The sequence below is a fragment of the Notolabrus celidotus genome, chromosome 10 (genome assembly GCF_009762535.1).
Source record: "Notolabrus celidotus isolate fNotCel1 chromosome 10, fNotCel1.pri, whole genome shotgun sequence".
NCBI classification, from domain to species: Eukaryota; Metazoa; Chordata; class Actinopteri; order Labriformes; family Labridae; genus Notolabrus; species Notolabrus celidotus.
In genome coordinates this window covers 16,913,517-16,940,182 of record NC_048281.1, presented here as the reverse complement: position 1 = coordinate 16,940,182, position 26,666 = coordinate 16,913,517, and the positions used below count along the sequence as shown (strand labels likewise).

Sequence of the window (26,666 nt, the reverse complement as noted above, 5' to 3'; positions counted from 1 at the left end):
GTCATTTACGTCTGTATCCTCTCAGCATTCAGAAATAAACAACAGCTTCAGTCCGTCAATTGTTTTTTGTTTCTCCAATTGTCTGTCTTGTAGGACTTGGCCTCTGAGTCTTGTCAGTGGAACAAGCTGTGCCCATACAAAATCTGGGGATTTTTCTTTTTGTCAGAGATTATCATGGACAGTAATTGCTGTCTATTTAAGATCTCTGAGCCCGAATCCTCAGGGAAAAAGAAAAGAGATTATAAAGGTGGAATTTCCTCTATCTGCATTCTGTTTCTGGTTGTTGCTCCTGCCTGTCTTAATTGTAAAAAAAATAGGTCAGTATTTCGGCTGATTGTAATATGTACAATGAGACACAGAAAGAAAATAGAATATGAATGCTATATATTGCAATAGACTTTCAATAAAACCTCCTTTGTGAGGTAACGCCTTGCTTCAAGTGAATCTGAAGATAAAAGGATATTGATTGCACAAAAGTATTACTGTGAATAAATTCACCCCTTGCATTTTTTTCAGATTTTCTTCTTAATAAGAATTTATTACTGTGGCCTTTGTCTCGAGACAAAGATGGGAACATGATCAAGGACTAACATTTCAGGAAAAACATCCAAAGAGTATGTTCTCTATTGATTACTTGCAAATGTGTTTAACTCTACGATTCACTCCAGAGGTATTTCACAGAGCAATAAACCTCTGTGCAGTGTTTACAAGAAAGACTGGCCTTTTCACCCTTACATCTTTTACTCCAATCAAGCCGTAAAGTCGGAAGATTTAAACCTCCTTTGCTATGATCCTTCCCTGGCTTCCCACCAAGAATGCTTCTTTAGGCGTTCTTTTAACATTATATCCCAGTCCCTCCAGGATTTTTGTAAAAATTGCGGTGAGAGTTGCGATTTTTTTGTTGTTGCTTTTTTCCCCAAATAACATCTCATGGGCAAGTAAATATGCTAAATTACAGTTGTTTTTAGAAATCATTCTTGATGTGACTTCTGGGAATGTATCTTGATTCTCTTCATTCACAGAAAAATGTCATGAAAGGACTGTATTGCACATTTACGACGGTCCTTGAATGTACCTGCAGTGAAGGGCGCACTGGACAGACTGTCAGTTCACGGCACTCTGAAATGCATCTGCATCTTTGATGACTATGAGTTGATCAAAACTTATTAAATGTGTCTGATGTATCACCAAACTGGAATAAATCAAGCTGTAGACCTGGAGCTTTTTACAGTAGTGGCGGCAACAACGTCAATCATTAAATATTAAACAGATGTCCCCCGGTTGTGTCACGAGACAGATGCATGGAGGCGGGGAGAGCTGGTTCATAAAGCACACCTGCTGCAGGTAGAGACCAAGCAAACACTGAGCCCCTCTAATAATAACTCTAGTATCTATAAATAACAACTTTGTCATTGTCACTTGTCCTGCCTGCTGTCCTCTCTTTTCACCCGTTCTCTGTGCGTGTTTTGCTGTTGCAAAGTATCGATCAAGTGAGGACTTACGTTTATGTTCCAAGGAAGTGAAATTGATGACGAAACCGATGACGTACAGGGGCTGAGATTAAGGTAATTGGTCAAATTTGCAGGAAAGTTGCTGTGATTGTATAAAATTGCAAGGCCACGCAAAAATCACACTGATATGTTGAATTTGCGTTGATAGTTGCGATCGCGAAATCGCAACTTCCTGGAGGGACTGATATCCACATGACACCTATAATTCATCAACACCACACAGTGTATCACCTTCAAAAGACGGCCTCCTCTCCATGCTGTCTCTCACAATAAGATTTGAGTCCAGGACTGCAGGACTGGGCGGACAAGGACCAAGGACTTCTGAAGATCTCTTTAGGCACAAGTTAGACTCCCTGTTCCCTCCCATGTCTTCAACCACCTCCTTGTTTTCCCCTGTAGAACGGCAATAAACAGCAGTCAGTGGAATAACAGTGTAGTGTAGGCCTTAGGGGAAAGATGTTCTCAGTGAGCACCTCTTGGGGAAAAATAACAAAGAGCACATTTACAATCCTAACGCATGCAAAGGAGGGCTGTGGTGGAGAAGAGCAGATTTGTTTCTTCTTACCTTTAGCTGGATCTGGTGTAAAGGAGATCCTTCGTTTTACGCTCTTAGAGCCCTCGTCGTCTGAATCACAGTCTGAATTTGACGGCTACAACAATATGAACATTAGTATCTATTGATCAGAGGTCAGTGTTAATGAATTTTGTATTGCCAGAAGATTCAAATTATTGTCTACCTTAGCAGAATCATCTCTGAGGTTGAAGGTAAGCTCCAGGTTGTTGAAGAAGCAGTCAGCAAACTCTGGGTACATGTCCAGCACCTCCAGCAGATCCTCTCTCTGAATGGTGCTCAGGTCGCAGTAACTGAGTGCTCGCACGTCAGCATTCGATTTCCCTGGTTTGGCCAATAGATGAATCATCTCTCCAAAGATGTCATTCTTTCCTGTTATCAACACACACACACACACACACACACACACACACAAACACACACACACACACACACAGATAGTAAATCTTCTCGCGCTGGGATAAGAAAAATGTCAACTTTACGTTCCTCGACTTATACAAGTAATCATGAGTGCTATAGAAGAATCTGTGTCATGTTTTCATGGGGGACTTGACTAGCTCGGGCTCACGCTTAAGGGCACCAGACGTGTTTGTTTTTGTGGAGAGTTAAAATCAAACAGCCTTTCCCGCCTGTGTAGATGTTCTCCCAAGGCCTGTGCATCAGTTGTCTTTCTGTCTTTGATCCATTATTTACACTGAGGAATAGCTGCTAACTCAAAGCAACTTTGATGTGCCCGGAAAAGGAGGGTTTGACTATGATTGACACCACTTGTTGTACACTTCAAAGCTGGAAATTTGTGTTGATAATGGCTACTATGTAATGAAGCTAGATTTTCTTCTAACATCTGGGAAATCTTCCACAAGCTTGGTGTCCAAACTGGGGAATTAAAGAGTTTCTTCAAGCGGTCTGGTCTAAAGGCCATGATGAAAAAACATCACTTTGTTGGCTCTGGGGTTCAACAAATTCCAACACTGAAAGCAGGGGTTCAGAAGGAAAGGATATAATATGTTGGCAGTCATTGCGCCTATCACAGCGAGCGGCGGACACCTTTCTGCCACAGAGGACAGCTTCACACTGAGCGGTGAATCTCTCCCCCACGTACAGCTTTCAGCATAAGGATTTGGATTAGCCTGGATGGTGGTTTAAAGCCTTCAGAAATCTCACTTCAAGTAGGAGAAATGCATGTGAGCCTCATTAAGCATTCACATAAATCTGAGTGAAAATAAAGGCTCAGAAGTGTTTGAAAGCCTAGCTGAAAAACAGCTAATTTTGCTGTGTAGACTAGGTCTCAAGACCTGCAGACCTTTACAGCATGTTTGAATTGTTTATATTATTTGGTCACTAAAGATGAGTCACATATAAGACCTCGCTATCCTTATTAGAGTTAGCAGTTAACAGACATTCAGTATTAGCTTGTTTATTTTCATAGCTGTGAATACAATGCTAAATGATGGTGTGTAGTGTTAGTTAGTGGTAAACTATTACAAAACTTAACTCCTCTGGCATTGCTAAACACACACCAGCCAAAAATAGGCAGTTGGGGTGAACATTAAACACCCACTGCCATACGGACGACAACTTTATTGATAATTCTAGTAAAAATCTATGATTAACCACATCCGTTTCAAACCCAATAATAGAGTTGCTTACAAAAATGTAAAAGACAATACTTCCAATTTAGACTGGACTCTTTTATGTACCATAACATGCCTACTTTTATGTACACAAGACTCTATAATGTGGATTTGTATTTCCAATGGCTTTACTGAATACTTTAGCACTATTGAAAAAACAGTGTTGGAAAGTAACAAATTACATTTACTTGGATCACTGTAATTAAGTAGCTTGTATGTGTACTTTTATTTTTTTAAGTAGTTTTTAAAATCAATATATTGACTTCTACGTATTTTTTTTTATGTGGGAAGTATTTAATTTAATTTAATTTAATTTAATTTGAGTTTATTGGATTAGGAGAATGCACATTAATCAACATTTCAACAGTGTGCCTCAATGTAAATATGACAGAATTAGCACAATAGCTAAATTTCGTCCGTAGTCCTAAGGCATGTTCTCACATAAAACATAAAGTTTTAAAACTACAGGATGTCACAGAACAGTTAACAGGACACACGAGCTGACTTACAAACAGGTTTTACATACAAAACGTTTGTGACATTATAAAAACAGGATGGAAGGTGAGGTCAAAGCCCCCGGGAACGGGCATCAAGTGAGAACAGATTATTCATGTGTGCCTGACTGGTTTGTTTTTAATGTTTAACTGTTTTTTTTAAAGGTACAGTAGTTCTCAAGCTCCCTAATGTGCACTGGTAGTTTATTCCAGGACTGTGTGCCTCTGACAGACACTACCATTTGGCTGAATTAGTTTTTTTCGTTGCGGTACATCACAGTCCCCCCACAGTTTGTGCTCTAGTATTTATCATAGTGTGGCTACATTTTTCATTGCATCCATCACTGAAAAAACAAAATCATGTATAATGCCAAAAAAAGAAATAAGCGTTCATCAGCTGTGTGACTGTCAGATGATTTGCTGATGCTCACAATTTTGCTAATATGTAGCTAAGGAGAAGAACGCAAACACTAGCGCTAAAATCACAACAAGATAGTTGGAAATATGTTCACTTATTTCCCAGGTCTTGCTTTTACAAATCTGACACCTCTGTTCAACCATCAAAAGGCAGAGCAAGCCAGAACCCAATTTTCAACCAGTACAATGTACTCTGACCGCTATACACAGCTAGCTGTGACTGAAGTGCACAAGGGACCATCTACAAAGTGCAATACTAAAGAAAGATGCTAAAAAAATATTCAATAACTTCAACAGGATAGAGGTAGTAAGAAGATTTCTTGTAAGTACTCTCAATAGATTCAAGGTCAATTTCAAGGTAACTGTATTTTCACTTGAAGAGTATATTTCAGTACTCTTCCCTCCCCGAGTAATAACACATCTACTGGTTTTTACATACTAATTGGGGGACTGATGCTGACTGAGCTTTATATTTGTACTTCATCACAAATGGGCTGATCTATGAGATCAGTGACTCTCCAGCACGTTAGCTAATAATGTGTTTTGTGTGATGCAGCAGCTTTTGCTAAGCTTAAACCTCATTCTGTCAGGTGCAGCTTTGAGAACATTCATCTCATGAAAAATGGCAAGTTTAATCCAGGCTTGGCCTGCAGCACCTGGTTGTGGTTCACCCATGAAGAGAAAGATGAATACTCATTATTCAAAGAGTAACAGTTGTGAATATTCACTACTGCTATATAAACAAGGCGAAATGTCATTTCCCATGCAGAGCTGCTGATTGTTTTAGCCCGTTCTACTTTTACTGCCCTTTTTAAAAATCCTTAGTTTACAGCTTTAACTCATTTCTCTGTGCTGTCAAAAAAGTGGCAGTTATTTCACCGTGCTCTTTAAAATTGCCAAACAGCATTTCACGGAGCCACTTAATAGAAATGTCAGCGTCTCAAACCTGCCACATGAACAGCAGCGTTGCCCAGAGGACAGGACTGGGAGACAGCAGGCACACCTCGTCATTCTTGTCAAAATGTGTGAACATGATGTGGTTTAGCTGCTGTAATGACGTGAAAATTGTACCCACATTATAACAGTTAATACCTTGATGTGCACACAAGTCACGCTGAGCCTCTTTGTCAGTGTTACCATGTTCAAGTAATGTGTCCAATGGGAATTCGCACTTCCTACCCTTTTCTGAGCTAATCACAGCAGCATCTCCTCACGCTGAGGAAAATATATCAAGAATCCTCTGCAGATGAGGTCGGCTGAATAAATAATTCAAATGTTTCAATAAATCAGAGCAACCTACATAATTAAAAACCTTATCAAAAAGTCAACATTAGAAACCAGTTTACAGGCACCGAGCGTTTGTGAGCTGAAGAAATGCTGCGCATGCACATGTTTATGCAAAAACAGGAAAATTAAGATTTACAGTTTCATCAATTTGATCATTTGCCTTGAATTCCAATGTTCTTGACTTTAATGCTAGTTTTTTCCTCTTTGAGTAAAAATGTACAAATGGCTGATGATAGATTTAAACTCAAAATATGAAAGACTTTGACAGAGTAATGTCACTTTTATCCAGCCTCTCCCTTTTTTAGGATCAGATTTCACCAAAAGAAGTAGAATGTGTTTTTGTCTCACCAGGTTTAACGCTGACATTCACCACACAATCAGCTGTGAGATTTTCTATACATCAGGGAAGTGACTTTTACTGTTCCACACCTTTGTATGAAAGATGAAGGTTTCTCAGGACTACAGTCCACCAATACATCCATGGTACTGATGATGGACAGTGGTAAAAGGTCACACAAAGAACAATCAATCTCAGCTCAAAGGAGACGTGATCAACAAGGGTTTGTATTTACCCAGGATGGCTACCACAATGTCGTCTTTCAGGATCTCAATAGAGCCACGGGACAGGAAGTACAAAGCGGTGAGCACGTCTCCACTGTGGACCAGAGTGTCTCCAGGAGGGGCGTGAGTGGTTCTGAAGCGCATGGCCAGCGCCCTCAGGCAGCCTTTGGTGGCTCCTTCAAAAGCTTTGCAGCTGTGCAGAAGACTTTTGTTGAGGTGAAGGCAGATATCCGCCTGCAGGCACTCAGGAAAACCTTTTAACACCTGTGATGCAGACAGAATCCGTGAGGAGAATACACAACATGCTGCTTTGATTTCCTCAAAGGAGATGCATTAAGCTAACAGAGGATGTGAGCAAATCATTTGTAGAAGACTCTTTGTTATGGGAAGTTATGATTTAGCTTGACAACAGCACAGAGGTGAGGGCGGTCAGATCCATATGCATGACATATTTAATGCTGCAAAGAAAAGGCACAAATGTAATGGGACAGGCATTGTGAACTTTCTTATTCAAGCATTCAGTGGAATTCAAACTAAGTGAAATAATTGCTGAATTTGTGCGGTTTTAAAAACAGAGACAGAATTTAAAAATAACTGCTGCTTGGATTTAAGTGACCACCCTCTGAGCAAAACACACAACACAAGACCTGCAGTTTTGGCTCAGTCTCTTTCTCCGTTTTAACTTGCTTCAAAAGTAATATTGGAGTGAGGAGAGAGTGCATTGTGTGATAAATGCAAGCATCAAAGAAATCACTTTTATAGCCAAGAATTCAATCCAGAATTTTTTGTTGTATGCATCCTCCCAAAAGCAAAGCACGTATTACTGTGTAACCAAACCAAACTAAAGACAACACTAATTATAAGACGACACCCTATTTTTAAGATATAGTTTTGGAGAAATACTTTTCAAAGACCAAATCTTGTTTATATGTACACTACCGTTCAAAAGTTTGGGGTCACCCAGACAATTTTGTGTTTTTCATGAAAACTCACACTTTTATTCATCAAATGAGTTACAAAATTAATAGAAAATATAGTCAAGACATTGAGAATGTTAGAAATAATGATTTTTAGTTGAAATAATAATTTTGTCCTTCAAACTTTTCTTTCATCATAGAATGCTCCCTTTGCAACAATTACAGCATTGCAGACCTTTGGCATTCTAGCTGTTTATTTGTTGAGGGAATCTGAAGACATTTCATCCCACGCTTCCTGAAGCACCTCCCACAAGTTGGATTGGCTTGATGGACACTTCTTGCGTACCATACGGTCAAGCTGCTCACACAAGTTCAATGGGGTTGAGATCTGGTGACTGCACTGTCCACTCCATTACAGACAGAATACCAGCTGCCTGCTTCTTCCCTAAATAGTTCTTGCATAATCTGGAGGTGTGCTTTGGGTCATTGTCCTGTTGTAGGAGGAAATTGGCTCAAATCAAGCGCTGTCCACAGGGTATGGCATGGCGTTGCAAAGTTGAGTGATAGCCTTCATTATTCAAAATCCCTTTTTTTTTTTTACAAATCTCCCACTTTACCAGCACCAAAGCATCCCCAGACCATCACATTACCTCCATCATGCTTAACAGATGGCATCAGGCACTCTTCCAGCATCTTTTCACTTGTTCTGCGTCTCACTAATGTTCTTCTGTGTGATCCAAACACCTGAAACTTCGATTCGTCTGTCCATAACACTTTTTTCCAATCTTCCTCTGTCCAATGTCTGTGTCTTTTTGCCCATATTAATCTTTTCCTTTTATTGGCCAACTATTGGCCTTTTATTATATATCTCAGATATGGTCTTTTCTTTGCCACTCTGCCTAGAAGGCCAGCATCCCGGAGTCACCTCTTCGCTGTAGATGTTGACACTGGCATTTTGCAGGTACCATTTAATGAAGCTGCCAGTTCAGGACCTGTGTGGTGTCTATTTCTCAAACTAGAGACTCTACTGTACTTGTCTTCTTGTTCAGTTGTGCACCGGGGCCTCCCACTTCTCTTTCTACTCTGGTTACAGCCTGTTTGTGCTGTTCTCTGAAGGGAGTAGTACACATCGTTGTAGGAAATGTTCAGTTTCTTGGCAATTTCTCGCATGGAATAGCCTTCATTTCTAAGAACAAGAATAGACTGTGGAGTTTCATATGAAAGTTCTCTTTTTCTGGCCATTTTGAGAGTATAATCGAACCCACAAATGTGATGCTCCAGATACTCAACTAGCTCAAAGAAAGGCCAGTTTTATAGCTTCTCTAACCAGCAAAACCGTTTTCAGCTGTGCTAACGTAACTACACAAGGGTTTTCAAGATGTTTCTAATCATCCATTAGCTTTCTAACGCGATAAGCAAACACAATGTACCATTAGAACACTGGAGCGATGGTTGCTGGAAATGAGCCTCTATACACCTTTGTAGAAAATCCATTAAAAACCAGACGTTTGCAGCTAGAATAGTCATTTACCACATTAACAATGTATAGAGAGTATTTCTAATTAATTTAATGTTATCTTCATTGAAAAAAAAAAGTGCTTTTCTTTCAAAAATAAGGACATTTCTAAGTGACCCCAAACTTTTGAACGGTGGTGTATATACATTTTTGGCTGGGGAAAGTAATAGCTTTCAAATAAAGTTGTGTTTTCAGTATCTCAAGTTTTATATTTAAATTCAATCAAATTGTAATGACATGTGTAAAATAAGCGCTAGTGGTTCTTGTATTTACTATAAATACCATAGAAATGAAAATAGCCTGTAACTAATTTGTTATAAGACCGTCTGCTTTAGTTAAAAACAATCATATGTAGCCTATATGCAAATCTCTGAGGCTTTCAGCTGGGTGCTGTCCTGTTTTTCAGAAAAATACTCACACACTTTGCTGTCAATCTCTCAACCTAATGAGACCATGTTGAGGAGGACGGTAAGGTTTCCTTCTACTGTTCTTGAATTTTCAGGTGGGCTCTTCATTTTCAAACACCATACCTCTTGACTGCTTAACAGTTGTGAAGTGTTTCTGCTGCATTTATAACCCTTATCTTAAAATTTGCAACAGAACTGCCTCTGTTGTTGGTTAACTTGGCCTAATTATAAGCCATTCTGTTCTGGAGGATCGCTGTGTCTCTACATCTTTCATCCCCCTCCACTGGCTCTGTAGTTGTGAGTGACAGTTGTGTTCTGTCATTCGGGACACACTCCCTTTACAGATAAGTGCTGTAATCTACTTTGTGTTCAAAATTTGGTTTTCAAACGTCTGGACACAAAATTTACACTATTAAATAATCCCACTTTTCAGAAGTCAATACAGTTCTGCTGTTAGAGCAAAAAACAGACGTTACCATCTATAATAACCACATTTTTTATGCTCTATACATCTTTAGTGTATACTTTTTTCCACCGAGTCCAAACATTTGACCTCTGTTTCTTGTTTCAAATGAAATGAAATTTGGGAGGGAGTTTTCTATCGACATCTGTAAAACAAATCCTTAGGATACATCACTGCTACACTCTCACACAATGAAAATCAATTTACTTAAACATAGACATTTTAAAAAAACAGGATGTAAATACTGTTCGGGATAAGAAATATGGTTATTTTTGCAAAAGGATGTTATTGATGGAATTATTTTGAAGTTTCAGATGGTGTGGAAACAAGACAATATCCAGCAATATCAGGGCAGTAATTCACACAGACACCATGCAAAAGTGAAAGAAACTTCAAAATGTCTTTAGTCACTGAAATAGTGCTGAAACAGTGACCCATCACCCACAAAAACGCCAAGAAATAAAGATTTGTACCTCCTGCTCTTACCAACGTAGAGGTGTTAATCCAGAGGAAAGCAGACAAGGAAGAGAGAGTTCTTTTTAGAATTTTGTATTTGCATGATCATAGCATAGGATCAGTGAAATATATTGGGTATCCTTTCAAGGTACTGTAGCAGATGGACGGGGAGATTTCTTTTTACCGTGTTCATATCAATGCCGTTGGTGTAGGTCCATGAGTGTTGGAAGTACTCCTCCAGCCTCTGCCTCAGTGGGTTTGGGATCTGGTGGAAGCGTATGAACTCCTTGACCCGTAACATCTGAGCATGATAGCGGGCCGTACCCGAGTACAGCCTCTGGATGATGGCTGAGACGTTTCCAAAAATACTGGCGTACATGAGGGCTGAAACACAGACGATGATACATCAGTAAAAAAAAAATACAGACTGATTTTCATGTCTATTGATTTGATCCCCAGAGACACACGGCTAACTTGAATGAATTTGAACGAATCCCTACGTGAGCACAAACAATCTGTCGTCTGGGATCCGATGAAAAGAAGTTAAAGCTTTAAAACATTTCAAAGACTGTGCCAGGATGAAGTGAAAGACATAAAAAAGGACCATAACATACTCACAGCCAATCAGCATGACGCAGATGGAAAAGATCTTCTCTGAGTTGGTGTTTGGGGAAACATTTCCAAAGCCCACGCTGGTCAGACTACTGAAGGTGAAGTAAAGTGCTGTGACGTACTTGTCTTTAATAGAGGGACCAGAGCTTGGATCGCTGTAGTTGTATCTCTTTCCTATGGACACGCCCAGATTGTCCAGCCAGCCAATCTTGTGCTCCAGGTAGGGCTTCTCTACATTTCCGATGGCGTACCATATACAGGCCAGCCAGTGGGCGATGAGGGCAAAGATGCACATGAGGAGCATGAGTACAGCAGCGCCGTACTCAGAGTAGCGGTCCAGCTTTCTGGCTACACGGACCAATCGCAGGAGCCGAGCGGTCTTCAACAGGCCAATCAGAGTGGTGGTCTAAACAAAATAAAGAGTTTAGAGATTTATCAGCAAAGGTGGAAATACTTCAAAGTTAATGTACATCAGATTAACTAAACTGATAACTCCATCTATAAATAATGAGTATTTGACGACAACAATTTATTTGTCATGTAATTCCTTAATAGAGAAACTATCCTATCTGTCATTTAATAATCTCCATTTCTTTAACGCAACTCTCCCACTGTGTCTAATATCAAGAGACCATTCACAAACAGAGGCAATGGGTTCCTCTAACAGTAGAAGAAGACAAATTCCTCTCTTGGCTAATCTGCAGAGTACTTCGGCTGAAAGCAAACAAACACAGAAGTGGAGACAGCGGCAGCCCACACATAAATCTTCATTTATTCAGGCTGTATCATTCAGGGGGTCCCTGGGACTTTGTTGCTGCTTCTGTGTCATCAAGAAAGGATTTAGCAACACTAAAAACCATTTCCATTAGCATTGTCATTAATCTGCCTGACAATTACTGAATGACCTTTGACAATGAAGTAAGTGTCTGCAGACGAGAGACTGTCCTCCCTGAACACTGAGTTAGAAAAGTGTTCAATCTTCATTTTCTAAAGATGAATGAAACACAAACAGATCCGTTCTTTTCTCGCTGTTTCTTCGAGAAGTTTAGTTTAACTTCTTTAAAAGATAGTTTCACTACATTCAACAGAAACCAATGACAAAATGGTCGATAATTGGTAGGCTATGTCGTTGCATGTGTTTTTCCATGCTGTTAGTCGACAACATTTTCTGAGTTGCTGAGAGGGTGAGCCATCTCACATCCTTACTTTCTCTCCTGAGAGCTGCGTATGCAAAACAGCAACCAGGAATCAACAGGTAGATAAAAACATAGCAAAATGTTTGCCAGCTGATGCAACACCTTCACTTTCCTAAACTTCTGCAGTCTAGGAGCATTTCACCCTCAACACTGCAAAGAAAAAGGCCTTATAAAGTGGAGTTTCATGGGAGAACTTCAGTAATGTACAAGTGTTTGAAGAGAAGGCACATCCGACATCTCTCTTTAAACAATCAGCTGTCATTCAACCTAACAGCCCAAAGATGGAGCCACACGCTTTGAGTTTCCTCTCACCTTAAAACTTTTCCCCTCAAGTAATTTTCTCTCCTTCTCACCCCTTTGTGTTCCTTCTCTCCTGCCACTTAAAAAACACTTAGAAACGACAGTTTGTTACTAAAGTGACCATGCTACACAGAAAAAAATAACCTGTCTGACATTAACACTGGTTTAAAGCCACACAGTTTAAAGCCACAACAAAAATGGCTTCAATTAAGATGTTCAATGAAGTTTTAAATTTAAAAGTGTAATGTTAAAAAGGCAGCTGATAGCTTAATTAGAGTAATTAAGTAGTTGTTTGGTTCATTATCTGATAAATCCATTAATCATTTCAGCAATCAATAAGCAGCTTATCAAATAGTTGGTTGTTGCAGTCCAGGGATCCCTTCAGTTATTGGCATCCTTCTGATAAACCACTATTGAACACTGAGAACACCGTTAACCATTTTCAGGACAATAATATAACATAAGAGATATTATATAACATTGCAAGGAGATTTTAAATGGTACAAAGATTAAAGCCCATATTTTGGATTTTTTTTTCTCTTTGTTTAATATTTTAACATTAGTCAAAACTAGGGGTGGGAATCGAAAACCAGATCCGACTTATAACCGGTTCCAATTGATCAATTCCATCAGAATTGTACACCTCAAATGATCGATTCCTCTTAACAATTCATTTCCCAGCATGACGTCACGTCACGTTGCGGTACGTTACACACTCCTAGGTGCAAATACCTCAAATATGCTGAAGCATTTGTCGACTCGGCCTCGAAGTTTGGGGTTCGTGTCGGGCCGACGTAGGGAAGGGTTCCATGTTCAGTCTTGTGCAGACATAATTTTGGAAAAAATTAAATGGTTCCTTTTGGTGCGGAAGACTGTGTAGAACTACTTTTTTCCCTCTCAAAAAAATACTCAGGAATCGTTAGGAGATTTGATAAGGAATTGGATTGATAAGCAGAATCGACAATAGCATTGACACCCCTAGTCAAAACTCATAGCAGTTATTATTTTCAGAATATGAATTATTCAATCATGAACACAATCTTTCTCATACGTAAGTAACTTGAATCAGCTAAACTGCAGGCACCACCGTACCCCATCACACCTGAGTACAGTTTTGTATTTCACATAACATATGTTTTCTCCGAAATAGGTTGTGCTGCTTTTCTTTATGTAACTCTGTCCTCTTTATCTACTATGAGCTGATCACCTTGATAAATCTGAACTACCAAATTATATATTAATTGATCAACTGACTCATTTTGCCATTGTCTTAAACCTCCTGAGAGGAACATTTGGGTTATGGTACTTTTGGCGACCCCTGTGGACAAAGTATACAGCTTAATTTTTGTTGATCCTGTCCTGCACAGGTATAAGCAACAAAGTATTTCATACAAGATTCTTGAATATGTAACATGCAACTTGTAATAAATCTGGTGCGGTGAATAAAAAACAGCCTGTTTTAGCAGCGTTCTGTTAAAGGTGACATATCATGCAAAATTGACTTTTTAATGGTTCTTTACCTGAAATATGTGTCCCTGGCATGTCTACAAACCCCCCAAGAATGAAAAAAATCCATTCTGCCCCTGTTTTGATTTCTACACCTTTCTGTAAATGTGTGTGAAACGAGCCGTTTCAGACTTCCGTGTTTTGTTACGTAACAACAATATCCGGTCTGTCACGGAGTCAGAGCTCGGAGCTTGTTCAGCCCATAGACTGTATAAAATAATACTGAATCCCTCCCCCGTTTTTCATTACCTGCACAAATATGTGCCAACAAGGAGCTTAGGAGGGAGGCATGCTAGTTGTAGGCTTTCTTAATAAACGCAAAGGTCGGTTTTACTCCCCACGTCTGCAGATTTGAAGATCTAGTGGATGATTTTTATTTGTCATGGATAAGTGCTAGCGCTAATTAGCATAGCCACATAGCTATATGTTCATAGCTGTAGCTGTAGCTGTAGCTGTGTACCAAGACACACGTCGACATACTGACAAATAAAACAACAAGAAACACTAAATCTGTGACCAATCCTTCATAAAAGGTCCTGCTGCCTTTCTGGCAGAGGTCGGTTTTACTCCCCACGTCTGCAGATTTGAAGATCTAGTGGATGATTTATCATGGATAAGTGCTAGCGCTAGTTAGCATAGCCACATAGCTACATGTTCGTAGCTGTGTACCAAGACACACGTCTACATACTGATAAATAAAACAACAAGAAACACTAAATCTATGACCAATCCTTCAGAAAGGTCCTGCTACAGGCGCCTCTCCGTCAGGATCAGATTCAGAGGGTTGAAGTAACGCGATCTCTGAGCAGCCGTGTATATTCAGCCAACATGTAAACATTAGATCAACGTGCTGGAGAGCCGAGGCACATCCACTTCCGGAGGGGGCGTGGTCAGAGGGAAAACAGAGTGTTCTGATGAGGAATGAAGAAGAGGACTTTTCAGGCATGCCAAAATCTGATTTCAAAGTGTTTTTTTGAGCATAAACTTTAAATACATGTTTTTGGGACCTCTTAGACCAATATATATTGATGAAAAAAGCGTGATATGTCCCCTTTAAAGTCTCGTCTGACACCTACCCTGCAGCAGGGGTGAGAGGCAGATAAAAGAACTATTTCAAAATGACCAATCTTGTCGCTCGTGGTCTTGTTTGCTTCTGTAGGTCATATACTTTTACATCAGTATAAATGTCTGTCTGATTCTTTACTAGCTAAAAACTCCTCACAGGAGCCTTAAAAAAATAAAAAAATTTTCGACAAAAGCGACATTTCTAACACTCAAATGTAATTGGAAGGACACTTTGAGAGCAAAGCTCAACATGACAAATACTGAAGTCAATATTCACTCTGAAAAACAACATTTCCTACAAAGCTTTCAGAAATACTTGAAGTGTGCCAAAACTAATACTTGAGACTGCAGTTCAATTTGAATTTGAAGGCCCCATCAGACATCAGTATTAGGTAACACACTAGCTGTTTGTTATATTGCCCTGCTTTACCTCTGGGTTTTCTAATACCAGCCTTCTAATAACACAAGAATGAAAAAATAATCAAAACCTTTGATGAAAAAGCCCAGACAAACAATAACCCTGGCCTTTAAATTCTAATATCGATGAAACCTTAAGGCACACTTCACTCTGCAATCAAGTGCAAGTTCAATTAAGTCTTAGAGAGTACCTGCCCAGGCAATTATGTAACACAGCTGCACAGCACTACACCCCGCCCCCTTCCCCTCTCTCTGTTCCGCTCTAATGGGAACAACATTAAGGAGGTTCAAGTTGGGACAAGGCACTCAAGTTCTCTTGTATTCTATTAGCAGTGAAACAGCTTGAAATAAATCTCTTGAATTTCCACTGCTATAATGGTTATTATTATTAACAAAACACTGCATGGTGCCTATTTGGATAATGCTTCTCACAGTGTGTGAAATCCTCTAGCAAGACTAATTTGTTTTGAAAGCAACCAGACACCAGTTGAAATCTATTTCAGCTGCATTTTCTGATCAAATCAAAAGGTTCACTTAAGCACTTGTGGGTCAAAGCCATCTTATTCAGCTGAGGAAAAATATGAGTTCTGAAAAAGAACATCAACCACTATTTTCTGAATACTTATTTTCTGAATGAAGCAGGACTTAGCGTGTTTAGTCTGGGTTATAAATACCACACTGAGAGGATATAAATGTATCACAGCACATAGGAGGGGGGGTGGTCCCACTTTTCCAAAAGGAAATGATTATTTTCCCCCCTTAAGTTAATTTTGTAATGAAATATAGCTAAAAGCTTCAAATAGTCATGGTTAGCATTGCTTTCCCTGTGGCAAAACACTTCCTTTTTTTCCACTTACAACTCATTTGTTCAATTTATTTGTTACACTGTCTTGTGAGAGACACGTACGTCCATTTTCTTTTTGATCTGTTGTCATTCACTGATCTGACTCAGCAGTAGCAGCCGCACAGCAGTGGAAAAGATGATTATGGTTTATAATCAGGAGCTTTTCTGGTGTAATGGAGTGCCTACAAAGCACGATAAAGCACTGAAGTGGATCCAGAGCCCGAGGGGACATATCCTACCAACAAACAAGCCAGCAGGCCCTGGCAGCCAGCCTACCAATGGCCTCTCACAGCTGCATGTAAGCTGCGCACACAGCCCTGTTGGCCTGCTCCTCACATAAATGCATCATTGATTGCCATTTGGTAAGCCATTAATCCGTGTAAATGGATTCTAGAATGAGGACCATTCAAAAAAAAAGAGGGAAAAAAAGAAAAAAAGGAAAAAAAACATGCAATTTAAAGTAATCCTTTCAGAGCCGAGACAGAAAGATTCAGGCTTTGAGCATTGACCCAGGGGCACAAGTCTGGACATGGCTAGGTTTCTGTGTGGTAAAGCTCCAAGGGAGAAAAACAGGTAAAAAAAAAATAATCTATGCATTAAAGATAACATACCTCATCTGATCCTGAGCCAAAGATAAGAAGGTCAAAGGGGATTGCAGCCACCATGTCTATAAGGAACCAGCCTTTAAAATAATGTATTGCTATCTTAGCTGGATCGCTGACCACCTCCTCGTTCTGGTTCACGTAAGTGGTCCTGAAGTTTATGAGGATGTCAATGATGAACATGATGTCCACCATTAAATCCACCACGTTAAGCGGGCTGCATGAGTATCCACATTCACGCCTCTTCTGCTCCCCTTGGTCATTGAGAAGAAAAGCAGCGGAGTAGGGAGTTAGGATGGCTGTGTAGATGACCAGCAGCAGGATCAGCCAATCCCACACAGCTTTGAAGGGGCTGTAGTGGAGGATGGTGAACTTGTCAATGCGAGGAGTCTGGAGTTTGTACTCTGGAAGCACATCAGCTCCGAGTGACAGGACCTGGGGAAGAGGTAAGAGTAAGAAAGGGTCAGAACTGTGAGGAATAACAAGACTTGGTTCTTTACATTATACTACACTAGGGATGGGTACCTTTCACATTTGAACCGGTACGGTACCGATGCCTGGTACCTTGGAATTGGTATCGGTACTCAACGGTACCAATTTTCGGTTCTTTTGGGTGTTTATGTGGTAATAAATGTTAATTTGTTTAATAATAAAATCTTAAACAATTTTAAATAAACCCTCAAAGACCTAGACAGCCACCGGCGGCTACTTGTTCTTGAATGTTTGATAACTTTTGAACCGCTAATCCTATCAACAATCTTTAAAAACTCAGTTACAGCGAACATTCTCAGCTTTTCATTGATACCACATTTGTCTCATTCAGCATATTCAAAATAAATTCAGGAGAGTCTGGCGCGCCCAAAAGATGGTCTATGTCTTTAGGGGTTAACATATTTATTTCTAGATACATAAACTTCAACAAATATATCAAAACAACATCCAACTGTTTGTATATATACATTTCTTCAACATGAAAACTCTTAACTACAATTAACTACAACTTAATCAATTAACTAAAACTATGCAGTGTTTTTTCTTTATAATGCACAAATTAAGATCCAAAATCTCCTACTCTTCCACTCCCTCACAGTCACAAGGATGCATTAGTTTCTGAAACATGGTACCATTTGATTTTATGTGAATCAGTACTTGGTAGTAAAGACGGAATTCGGTCGGTACCTATAAAAGTACCGAATTCGGTACCCATCCCTATACTACACTATAACCAAAATTTGTATCTATTTATCTATGATATCTCATTACTATTTCTATTATTCCATTATTCAATTTTCTATTTAGTACCACTATTTCTGTAGTGCATTTTTTATGGCTGTCAAAATTGATGTGATAACAGGTTTACGCGAATTCCTTTTAACGCCCCTCATTCTTTGACGTGTGATTAATGCATGCGTGTTTTGGATTATGACCCTCGGCCCACCAAGTGGGAAAACATAAAATGGTGCAGTAGTAACGTTGTGGATGGCAAGCAGAAACAAATCTCCTTGAGCAGAAATGGATGAAGAAATGGGGAATGCTGTGGCTCAGTGGGTAGAGTCGGTCGTCTATCAATCGGAAAGTTGGCGTTTTGATTCCAGCGCCGGCAGTCACAGGCCGAAGTGTCCTTGAGCAAGACACTGAACCCCAAATTGCTCCCTCTGTTGTTCAGTGGTGTGTGAATGTGTACGAATGATATTAGCTAATACTGATGGTTCCTTACATTAGCAGCCTCTACCATCAGTGAGTGAATGAGTATGAATGGGTGAATGTGATGAGTAAAAGCGCTTTGAGTAGTCAGACAGAGTAGAAAAGCGCTATATAAGTACAAGTCCATTTACCAATTACCAATGCTCTTTGAGTGCTGGAAAATGTATCTGACCCATGTTCTCATTACCAGTCCCAGTATTGTATGCCTCTTATACAGCCCCAAACTAGGTATCTTGCCAGCTAGCCAGTCAGTACACAAATCCATCAACAAGATTTGCAAGTGACCCCAAACAATTTACTTGCTACTTCTTCTTCTCCCAAACATTTGTGATTTTATTAAATATGCCACTAGAAAATGCTTTTTTAGAGCAACACAGTTTCATGAAAATTATCAAAGTGAAGAAAAGGTGCTTTGCTAACAGAGAATGTAACATTAGTCAAAGCTAGCAAAACGTCAGCAGTCAGTGTTTTCTCATTATACATTTTAATGCTGTGTATCTAAAATCAAAACAAGATTCTAAAAAATTATAAAACTACAAATTAAATCAGTGTCATGTTGAAAATCAGGGTATCTCTGCACTCTTTGGTGGACACGCTTTGCACTTTAACCTGGGCCATGGCTAATGTCAGTGTAGCCAGGCCATACAGCAATGCTAGCAGCCATTAGTTGAGTTGGTTAGTTGTATAAAGCTTTTAAAAATAAAGAGTAGTATTATATTTTAAGGTTATTATGGAGCATTTTAAGGAACTGAAGAGAAAGTGCAGCATGACAAGTGGCACAGGACTGCAGGATGTAATCGGACCCGGGTCGCATGCTTAGAGGACGTATCCTCTATACATGGCAAATGAATTTAACTGCTAAGCCAAACTGTTGCCCTGTAATAAAACTTTTTAATTGCACTTGTATCAGAGAAGTACCTTATCTCTGCCAATAATCAAGCTGAGGTATCAGAATCAGGATCAGAAGCCGAATATATTACTGAAAGATTTATAGTAAGGGCAAGAAGCTGATTACATCGATGCACTTTGATAGCATGACTGAAATTCACTTCATTTTAATACAGGTCAACGTCTTTGCTCAGATGATAACAGACAAAATGAAAACTTAATCATTATCCAAAATTTAATTGATGGTTTTTCCACTATTAAAATTGTTATGTTGATCTTCAATCTGACAATTTAATCATAGAAAACTTCAACTGCTTCATCCTCATGGAAATTGTTGCTGAGGCTCACCAGGTAATCTAGCCGGCTCACAGTCTTCTGGACTGATCCGACAGGGACTGTGACACACCTGCGTAAGTGCTCTGCAGTCAAACAGTATTAGGTAAAGACATCCACTCTACTCTGACAGCTGGATTGCCAGTGTCCTGGCAGCGTGAATAATGTGACTGCCTCTGACTTGTTCCGCATTTTCAAGAGGTACATTTTGTACTCTTGGTAAAAATTGTAAGCCCTTTACAGTACAGATGATTAAGAGGAGAAAAGCCTGAAAAACATGTGCTGACAAATATCTTTACAAACATATCCTGGTAGGCAAACTGTTTTTTTAAACTACCCTCTATCAATAAACTCTGACTGGATGGTAAATTATTAATGGTGCTCAGCAGGGCCGAGTCACCTCCTGTTTCTGGCTTAATAAGCCATTGCTCACAAAGAAAAGGAGCTCTCTTCTGACAGAAAATAGTGCAGGAGAAAGGAAAAGGGCAGCAGGTCTTGCTGTTCATTTCAGCACATCCCCATATCTCCAACACATGAATTATAGATTTCCCCATGCTAGCAGTCAGGATGTGGATGCCGTTTTCACATCTCAGATGTGTTTCCAAACCCCTAACCAAGGCAGGCAGAGAGTGGGAGCATTTAATCCTAATGATGGTGCTTCTTAATTTATGAATGAGAAAGCTCTGTTGACAGGAGTTTGAATATAAGGTTTCTGGGGCTCTGTTGTACTTGATTGTTGCAAACACTGCATGTAAGTACTACAAGTGTTGTGTTACTGCTGTGCTTTGATCAACCCACACTTTTTACATTCGCTTTACAAGGACAATTTGAACTGATTTTTTTTAAGATTCTGGCAGTGATTCAAGCTATCCAAAAAATTGAAAATCCTATATAATATATTTCAGATTTTCTTTTAATGTAACTGGATGAAACCTAACAATCGGTTTATCAAAATTGTGGTAGAATCCTGGACCTTTTGCTATCTTTCTAAAAACTAGCCTCGACTGTGCTGCTGGTGCTGTCAACAGGGAATTCTGCCACCAGCTACCCTTTGTTTTAGCAGTGTACCAAAAAAGTTTTGGTCCACTGCATTGTCCTTGAACAAGAAATTGAATCCCTGTTGAATTTCTGCAGAAGTGTTGTGAACCCGAATTAAGGCTTGCAAGTAAAAAGCTGACTTTTTTTTCATGAGGGATCAGTGGAATGTCCTTTCTCTCCCCTTTCAAAACAACTACCCTCGGTGAATGTTGATGAGTATGAATTTTTACCTCAATATCATCCCCAACTTTCTCTGCAACTACCAATGTTCAATTACCCTTCATGCTCGCCTGTAATGCAGCAGATAGTTAGGTGCAAACCATGCATCACTAGTGTTTTTTTTCATCTGCCAATATTAAAATTTCACCATTAGGCTGTAACACGAGCTGTGTACCAGTTTATCACACTATCCCACATCCCTCCTTGAAGGTGTCCAAACCAGTAGGAATCACTACTGCAGTGGCAGACATCCTTTTTGCAAGTATCCCACTCACAAATAGGCAACTGTGATCTTTGAAATACCAAACCAAGGATTATTGTGCATTTCAAAAATTGCACATTTCAATATCATAGAAACAAAATATATGGTTCTGAAGTAACCACAGATTTAAATGAAGTGAAACTTCTTGACTCACCTGTGTGACTTTCTCTGTGACATTGTGAGTTCTGTCTTTGACTTTGGGTGCGATGATGGCCGTCTCAGATGTAGGCGGGGAATGAGGCTTCTTATCAGCCTCTGCAAAATGGAGCGCTATCAGAGGGATCTTGTTGAGGGTGCTGTACTTGTTAATGTTGGAGTCCGAGGTAGAGCCGAGCAGGCTGGACTTCACATGATTAAAGGGGCCTGGTGGTTTAGAACAAAGAAGAGTCTTGTTAGTATCCCTGGTAAACTTTGGTCGACTCTGCTTATAAAGTAAGACTGGTGGTGTATCTTTGACAAATATATTTACACATTCAGATCGTGCTTGCATTTGAAATCATAGAGCAAAACATTTGTAACTATCTTAGAGCTATGAAAAAGGTACAGTCTGTTTGCTCACTTGATTTAGTGACAAAGCTCAGAAATTACAACTATTATTCAACCAAAAACAATCTTTTGATTTTGCAAACACAGACTTAGAGTTTGAAAGAACACAGAGTTTGAACCTCATTTGCACAATACATAATGCTTTGTATTCTGTACATGTATTAGTGTACCCAGCTGTACAGCACCAGCCTACAATACTTTGAGTACAGTGAGTAGCTAAAGTGGAAAGTGAATGCTTGTTTACTCCTTTTGCAAATTGGACATGCACTGTAGTTCAGGGTTTTTGTGTCCTTGAAATATGTTTGGGTACTTAGGACTCTTCTTGGCTGTGAGTTGGAACCACCAACAAACTTAGAGGAACTGGTGGTTCATTTTCAAACATAATGATTGACATGGTCAAGTTTAAGACATTCCTAAAAGCAAACATTTTACTAACTGTTACTCTGTGTTTGGTAGGGGTGGGAATCGAAAACCGGATCCGACTTAGAACCGGTTCCAATTGATCAATTCCATCGGAGCTGTACACCTCAAATGTTATCGATTCTTCTTAACGATTCATTTCCCAGCACGACGTCACGTCACGTTGCGGTACGTTGCATTACGTCACACACTCTGCGACACAGAACTCTTTCATATTTGAGGAAACATGGAGAGGAAAAGGGTTTTTCCTTTCCAGATTCAGGGGCAACGTCCGGATTCAAGCGGCCGAAAATTAGGCACAGAGAGTGGATAAAATACCTCCGCTATGACCCCCGGAGGAAAAGCGTTTTTCCGGACTAACGTGGCTGAGAATTAGAAACCTATTGTTCAGTTTTCCTATTGCGGTTAGCCCCGCTTGAGTGGCTACTTGTTGCAGCAGCTCTCTCTTCTTTGTTCTTTTTTCAACCTTTTTTCATATCTGTTCAGTTCTCTTTGTATTTGGAGCCTGTCATGTCTTTTAATGACTCATTTGTTGGCCATAGACACCAAACTGGCTACGTTTGCAGTGGTGTTTTTGCTATTATTGTTCCTGTCTGTGTCCGCAGATCCTGCATGTATCCATGGTAACATTGTTTACATACGAGATCAGCTGTTAGCTGCCCGTAGCATGTTGATGCTAAACGATACTAGGCCCGATGTTCCCTACGAGCTGAGGAGAAGGAGGCAAGGACGACGTGCTGGTACTGAGGTGCAAGCTAAGAAAAGACGACATCCACCTGTCCTTCCACCCATCGTTATGGGGAATGTAAGATCTATCTACGATAAGGTGGACGAGCTAACCCAGCACCAGAGCGAATACTGGCAGAGTAGCATCATGCTAACAGAGCTAACACCAGACACGAACGCCACATTGGAAGGATTAAACCTGCTGTGGGCGGACAGGATACAGGAGAGCAAGACTGAACACACTGGTGAAGAGGGCCAGCTCAGTCCTGGACCCTGTGGAGGTGGTGGCTGACAGGAGGATTATGGCCAAGCTGTCATCTTTGATGAACATTTCTTTTTTAGATATATATTCTGATAGATTAGATATATATTGACATAGAATGGTCTAGACCTCCTATGTTTGTAAAAGCGTCTTGAGATAACGTTTGTTGTGATTTGGCGCTATACAAATAAAGATTGATTGATATGTTCAAGTTGAATATGTTCATGTTCAGTGTTACGCAGATATAATTTTGGAAAAAATTGAATGGTTCCTTTTGGTGCGGAAGACTGTGTAGAACTACTTTTTTTCCCCTCAAAAAAAAAAATCAGGAATTGTTAGGAGAATTGATAAGGAATTGGATTGATAAGCAGAATCGACAATGGCATTGACATTGATAAAATCTTATCAATTCCCACCCCTAGTGTTTGGCACTGGCTTTGCACGCAGCACAACACATGTTTACAAACCTGAAAACTGGAGCAGGCACATCTCTTAATTTAAATCACTTATAAGGAAACTTCATGTGTGGCCAAAGAAGGCTGCTGAGAACAGAGAAAGTGTTGCTGTGACTTTAAACTACGTACACAACCCCAACATTACAGATGTACAGTTCATGTTCTTTATAGTTAAAATAGTATTGCTTCACATCATAGAGCATGGTTGTGTTTGTGTTAATTATTATTAGACCATGTGTGCCATTATCTAAATAGGGTCCTTAATTTTAGAATATGTCAGTGGCAAGCTATGCAACAATTTCACATAGAGAATGCATGCTTAATGGCTAGCGTAGCATGAATCAGTAGCTTGTTTGCAGAGCTACTACAGCATCATGTTTTACAAGCACACACTCATGCAGGTCAGTTGAAAACAAATGCTATGATTTGCATGAGAGCAGTCATGAGAATCATATGATGGCATTATATGATTGTATATAGCCTGCAAAAATGACAAAATCCCCACATCTGTCTTGTATACACACATACACAGTTATTTCACACAAGTAGGTGCAGTAAGCCCACTCAAGCTGTCATTCAAAAGTGGATCTGTGAGGAGGATTTATGCTGATTGCCTTGCTTGAAAAATCATGCTCCAAAACAGCAGTGAGCGATGAAATCATGGGCACAAATACATGATTACCTCTGACACGGCTACCACTGTCTAGAGACAGCATTTTGTGGACAGAAAATCAAGACAAAATCATTTCAAAAACTTGACACATGTGAGAAGTCATAAAAAAGATTAGAAGAGAGTTACTAGACAAACGGTTTTAACCTCTGGGAGATCAGTATATGTGAAACTGTAATCAGTACACTTTGCCTTGTTTACTTTAGTGTATTATGATTGAGTAAAAACTGGTATGCATCATAATGAACTGTATATGAGAAGTGGCTGTAGCCTCTGGTTTCAAGAGTGAGGTGCCCCTAAACTTTTTTCTCTAGTGGCAATCAGCTGGAGACTCTACTCTGCAACCATGAAACCAGATGGTTAAATTGACCCTACTTTTCCATTTAACCCTCCTGTTATGTTTTCGTTTCTCAGGAACAGCAATAATGCTCCTGGGTCAATTTAACGTGGGGCATATTTAATTATCATAAAGTGTCAGAACCCAAAAAAATCTCAATAAACATTTTTTAAATCTCATTATTAACTCCATTACTAACCACTTGAATCAATATCTAGTGCAATGGTGTTCTTTAATTCTAACAGATCATGGTTTAATGAGGATATCTCACTTGTTGTTTATGAAAATTCATGTTACAAGGGTGTGTGTGTGCGTTTGTGTATGAGTGGGGTGAAATATGTCACACAGTGGTAAAGAAACAATTAGTATTTCACACTTCTGACCCCTTTTAGCCTCCACTTTGACTGCCGGGTCAAATTGACCCACAAACAGTATATCTATAAACATGCACGGAGGGTTGCAAATTTGTGAAATCAACCATTTTCATTATATATGTTGGTTTCACCTATTAAGTCAAGCAGAAGAAGTTTCATACCGAAAAAATACTTTTAACAATTTTGGGGGGATTTTTGAAATTTAAAAAGGGCCAATTTGACCCGCAACATAACAGGAGGGTTAAATATTCCATCAGATAACATTTTCTGGTCTCAATTGCAGCATGATTTTTATCTTGTAATTTAGAGTGAATTGTGTTTATTTGACGTTGAGGATACAGCAGAGAAGACTTTTGGGAGCAGCTACCTGTGATTGACAAACCCAATCCAGAAATATCATGGAGATGGCCAATATGTTGAACCTGATCATTTACAAACAGATGGATGACATCAAGTTGGCTACGTCCACTTCTTTCATACAGTATAGACCATGCACTCTTAAAAACCTCAGCCATGAAGCTGTAAATGAATCAGTACATACCTTCACTTGTATGACGATCCCTGAACACGCTTTTGGAATTGGAACTGTAGCCTTCAATTTCATGGACGGACGAGGCCCGCCTCATGCTGTTGATGCTGCCTCTGGGGAAGGTGTTTGACAGGGTGGTCGAGGACTGGTGGGGCTCTGTCTGGTACAGCTTCTGCCAAGGGAGTTTGGGGGATGAATGGTCAACTGGTTCAGGACCAATGCTGGTCTGGGACGTGTGGTGGCTGGAGCCTATGAGGCCATGTGTGTCATTGGCCTCAATGGGACTAAAAATGCTCTTTGTGGGTGAGTTGAAGTTCTGCAGGGCCACTGAGTCCTCGTTCTCTTTGGGTGAGTCCACCATCACAGCATCAGGGTCCTCTTGCGGAAGAGATTGCTTGTTGGTATTCATCAGACTCAAAGCGGCCTGACGGAAGCGAAAGAATCTACTCCTCCCTAAAAATTAAGAGGAAATATGAGAGCTTATGTAAAGGTTCACAGCACTGAAAAATAAAAAGTAAACCAAGAGAAACAAATAATTTCCTATTTTCCAATGAAACTCATGGTTGGGTGAGAGGTTAATTCTTTGTACAACACATGGGGGGACTTCAAAATAAACTTGGTATGTCAGATATAATGACATAAAAGATATTGATGCACTTGAGGATAGCTATGTTTTTTTTCTGATAATTTATCAACTGTAGAACATTTTAAAACTTTGTTGATGATTCATTTCACATGGAATGAATCCTTACATTGGTCAATTTTGATTTGTGTTTAAACCCCTGACAACTAGGCTGCATTGTCAAATAGGAATGTTTCTTTTTAATCAACTAAATGCTTGAACATCGGCGCCCTTGCTAGTTGGCAACAGAATTACCCATTTGTTTAATTGAATCATTGATATTTTTATCATTAGAGGCCTCAAATGCTAGTCTTATGTTGTCTCTAAGCTGTAACGTAGCTACCCACCACTAGCCGGGGCTGAAGTAAGTGAGTAAGTAAACTTTATCTATTTAGCCCTTTTCACAGACAACAGTCACAAAGTGCTTTACAACGACAAGACATGCAGAAAGAAATATAAAACTGGTAGGCAACATAAAAATGACAGAGGTTACATGATCCTTAAA

General features: G+C 39.6%; 1 protein-coding gene across 1 annotated transcript in view; it reads right to left on the bottom strand.

Annotated features, from left to right (window-relative positions):
- LOC117819735 (potassium voltage-gated channel subfamily H member 7-like) overlaps window positions 1-26,666 on the bottom strand; it is a 58,924-nt gene that overhangs the window by 12,523 nt on the left and 19,735 nt on the right. Inside the window, exons 4-12 of the mRNA XM_034693168.1 lie at window positions 25,552-25,992; window positions 21,375-21,583; window positions 16,786-17,211; window positions 10,853-11,252; window positions 10,419-10,618; window positions 6,487-6,739; window positions 2,249-2,454; window positions 2,077-2,161; window positions 1,743-1,904 (exon numbers count right to left, since the gene is read on the bottom strand). Coding sequence (XP_034549059.1) covers window positions 1,743-1,904; window positions 2,077-2,161; window positions 2,249-2,454; window positions 6,487-6,739; window positions 10,419-10,618; window positions 10,853-11,252; window positions 16,786-17,211; window positions 21,375-21,583; window positions 25,552-25,992 — 2,382 coding nt within the window. The remainder of the gene's footprint in view (window positions 1-1,742; window positions 1,905-2,076; window positions 2,162-2,248; window positions 2,455-6,486; window positions 6,740-10,418; window positions 10,619-10,852; window positions 11,253-16,785; window positions 17,212-21,374; window positions 21,584-25,551; window positions 25,993-26,666) is intronic.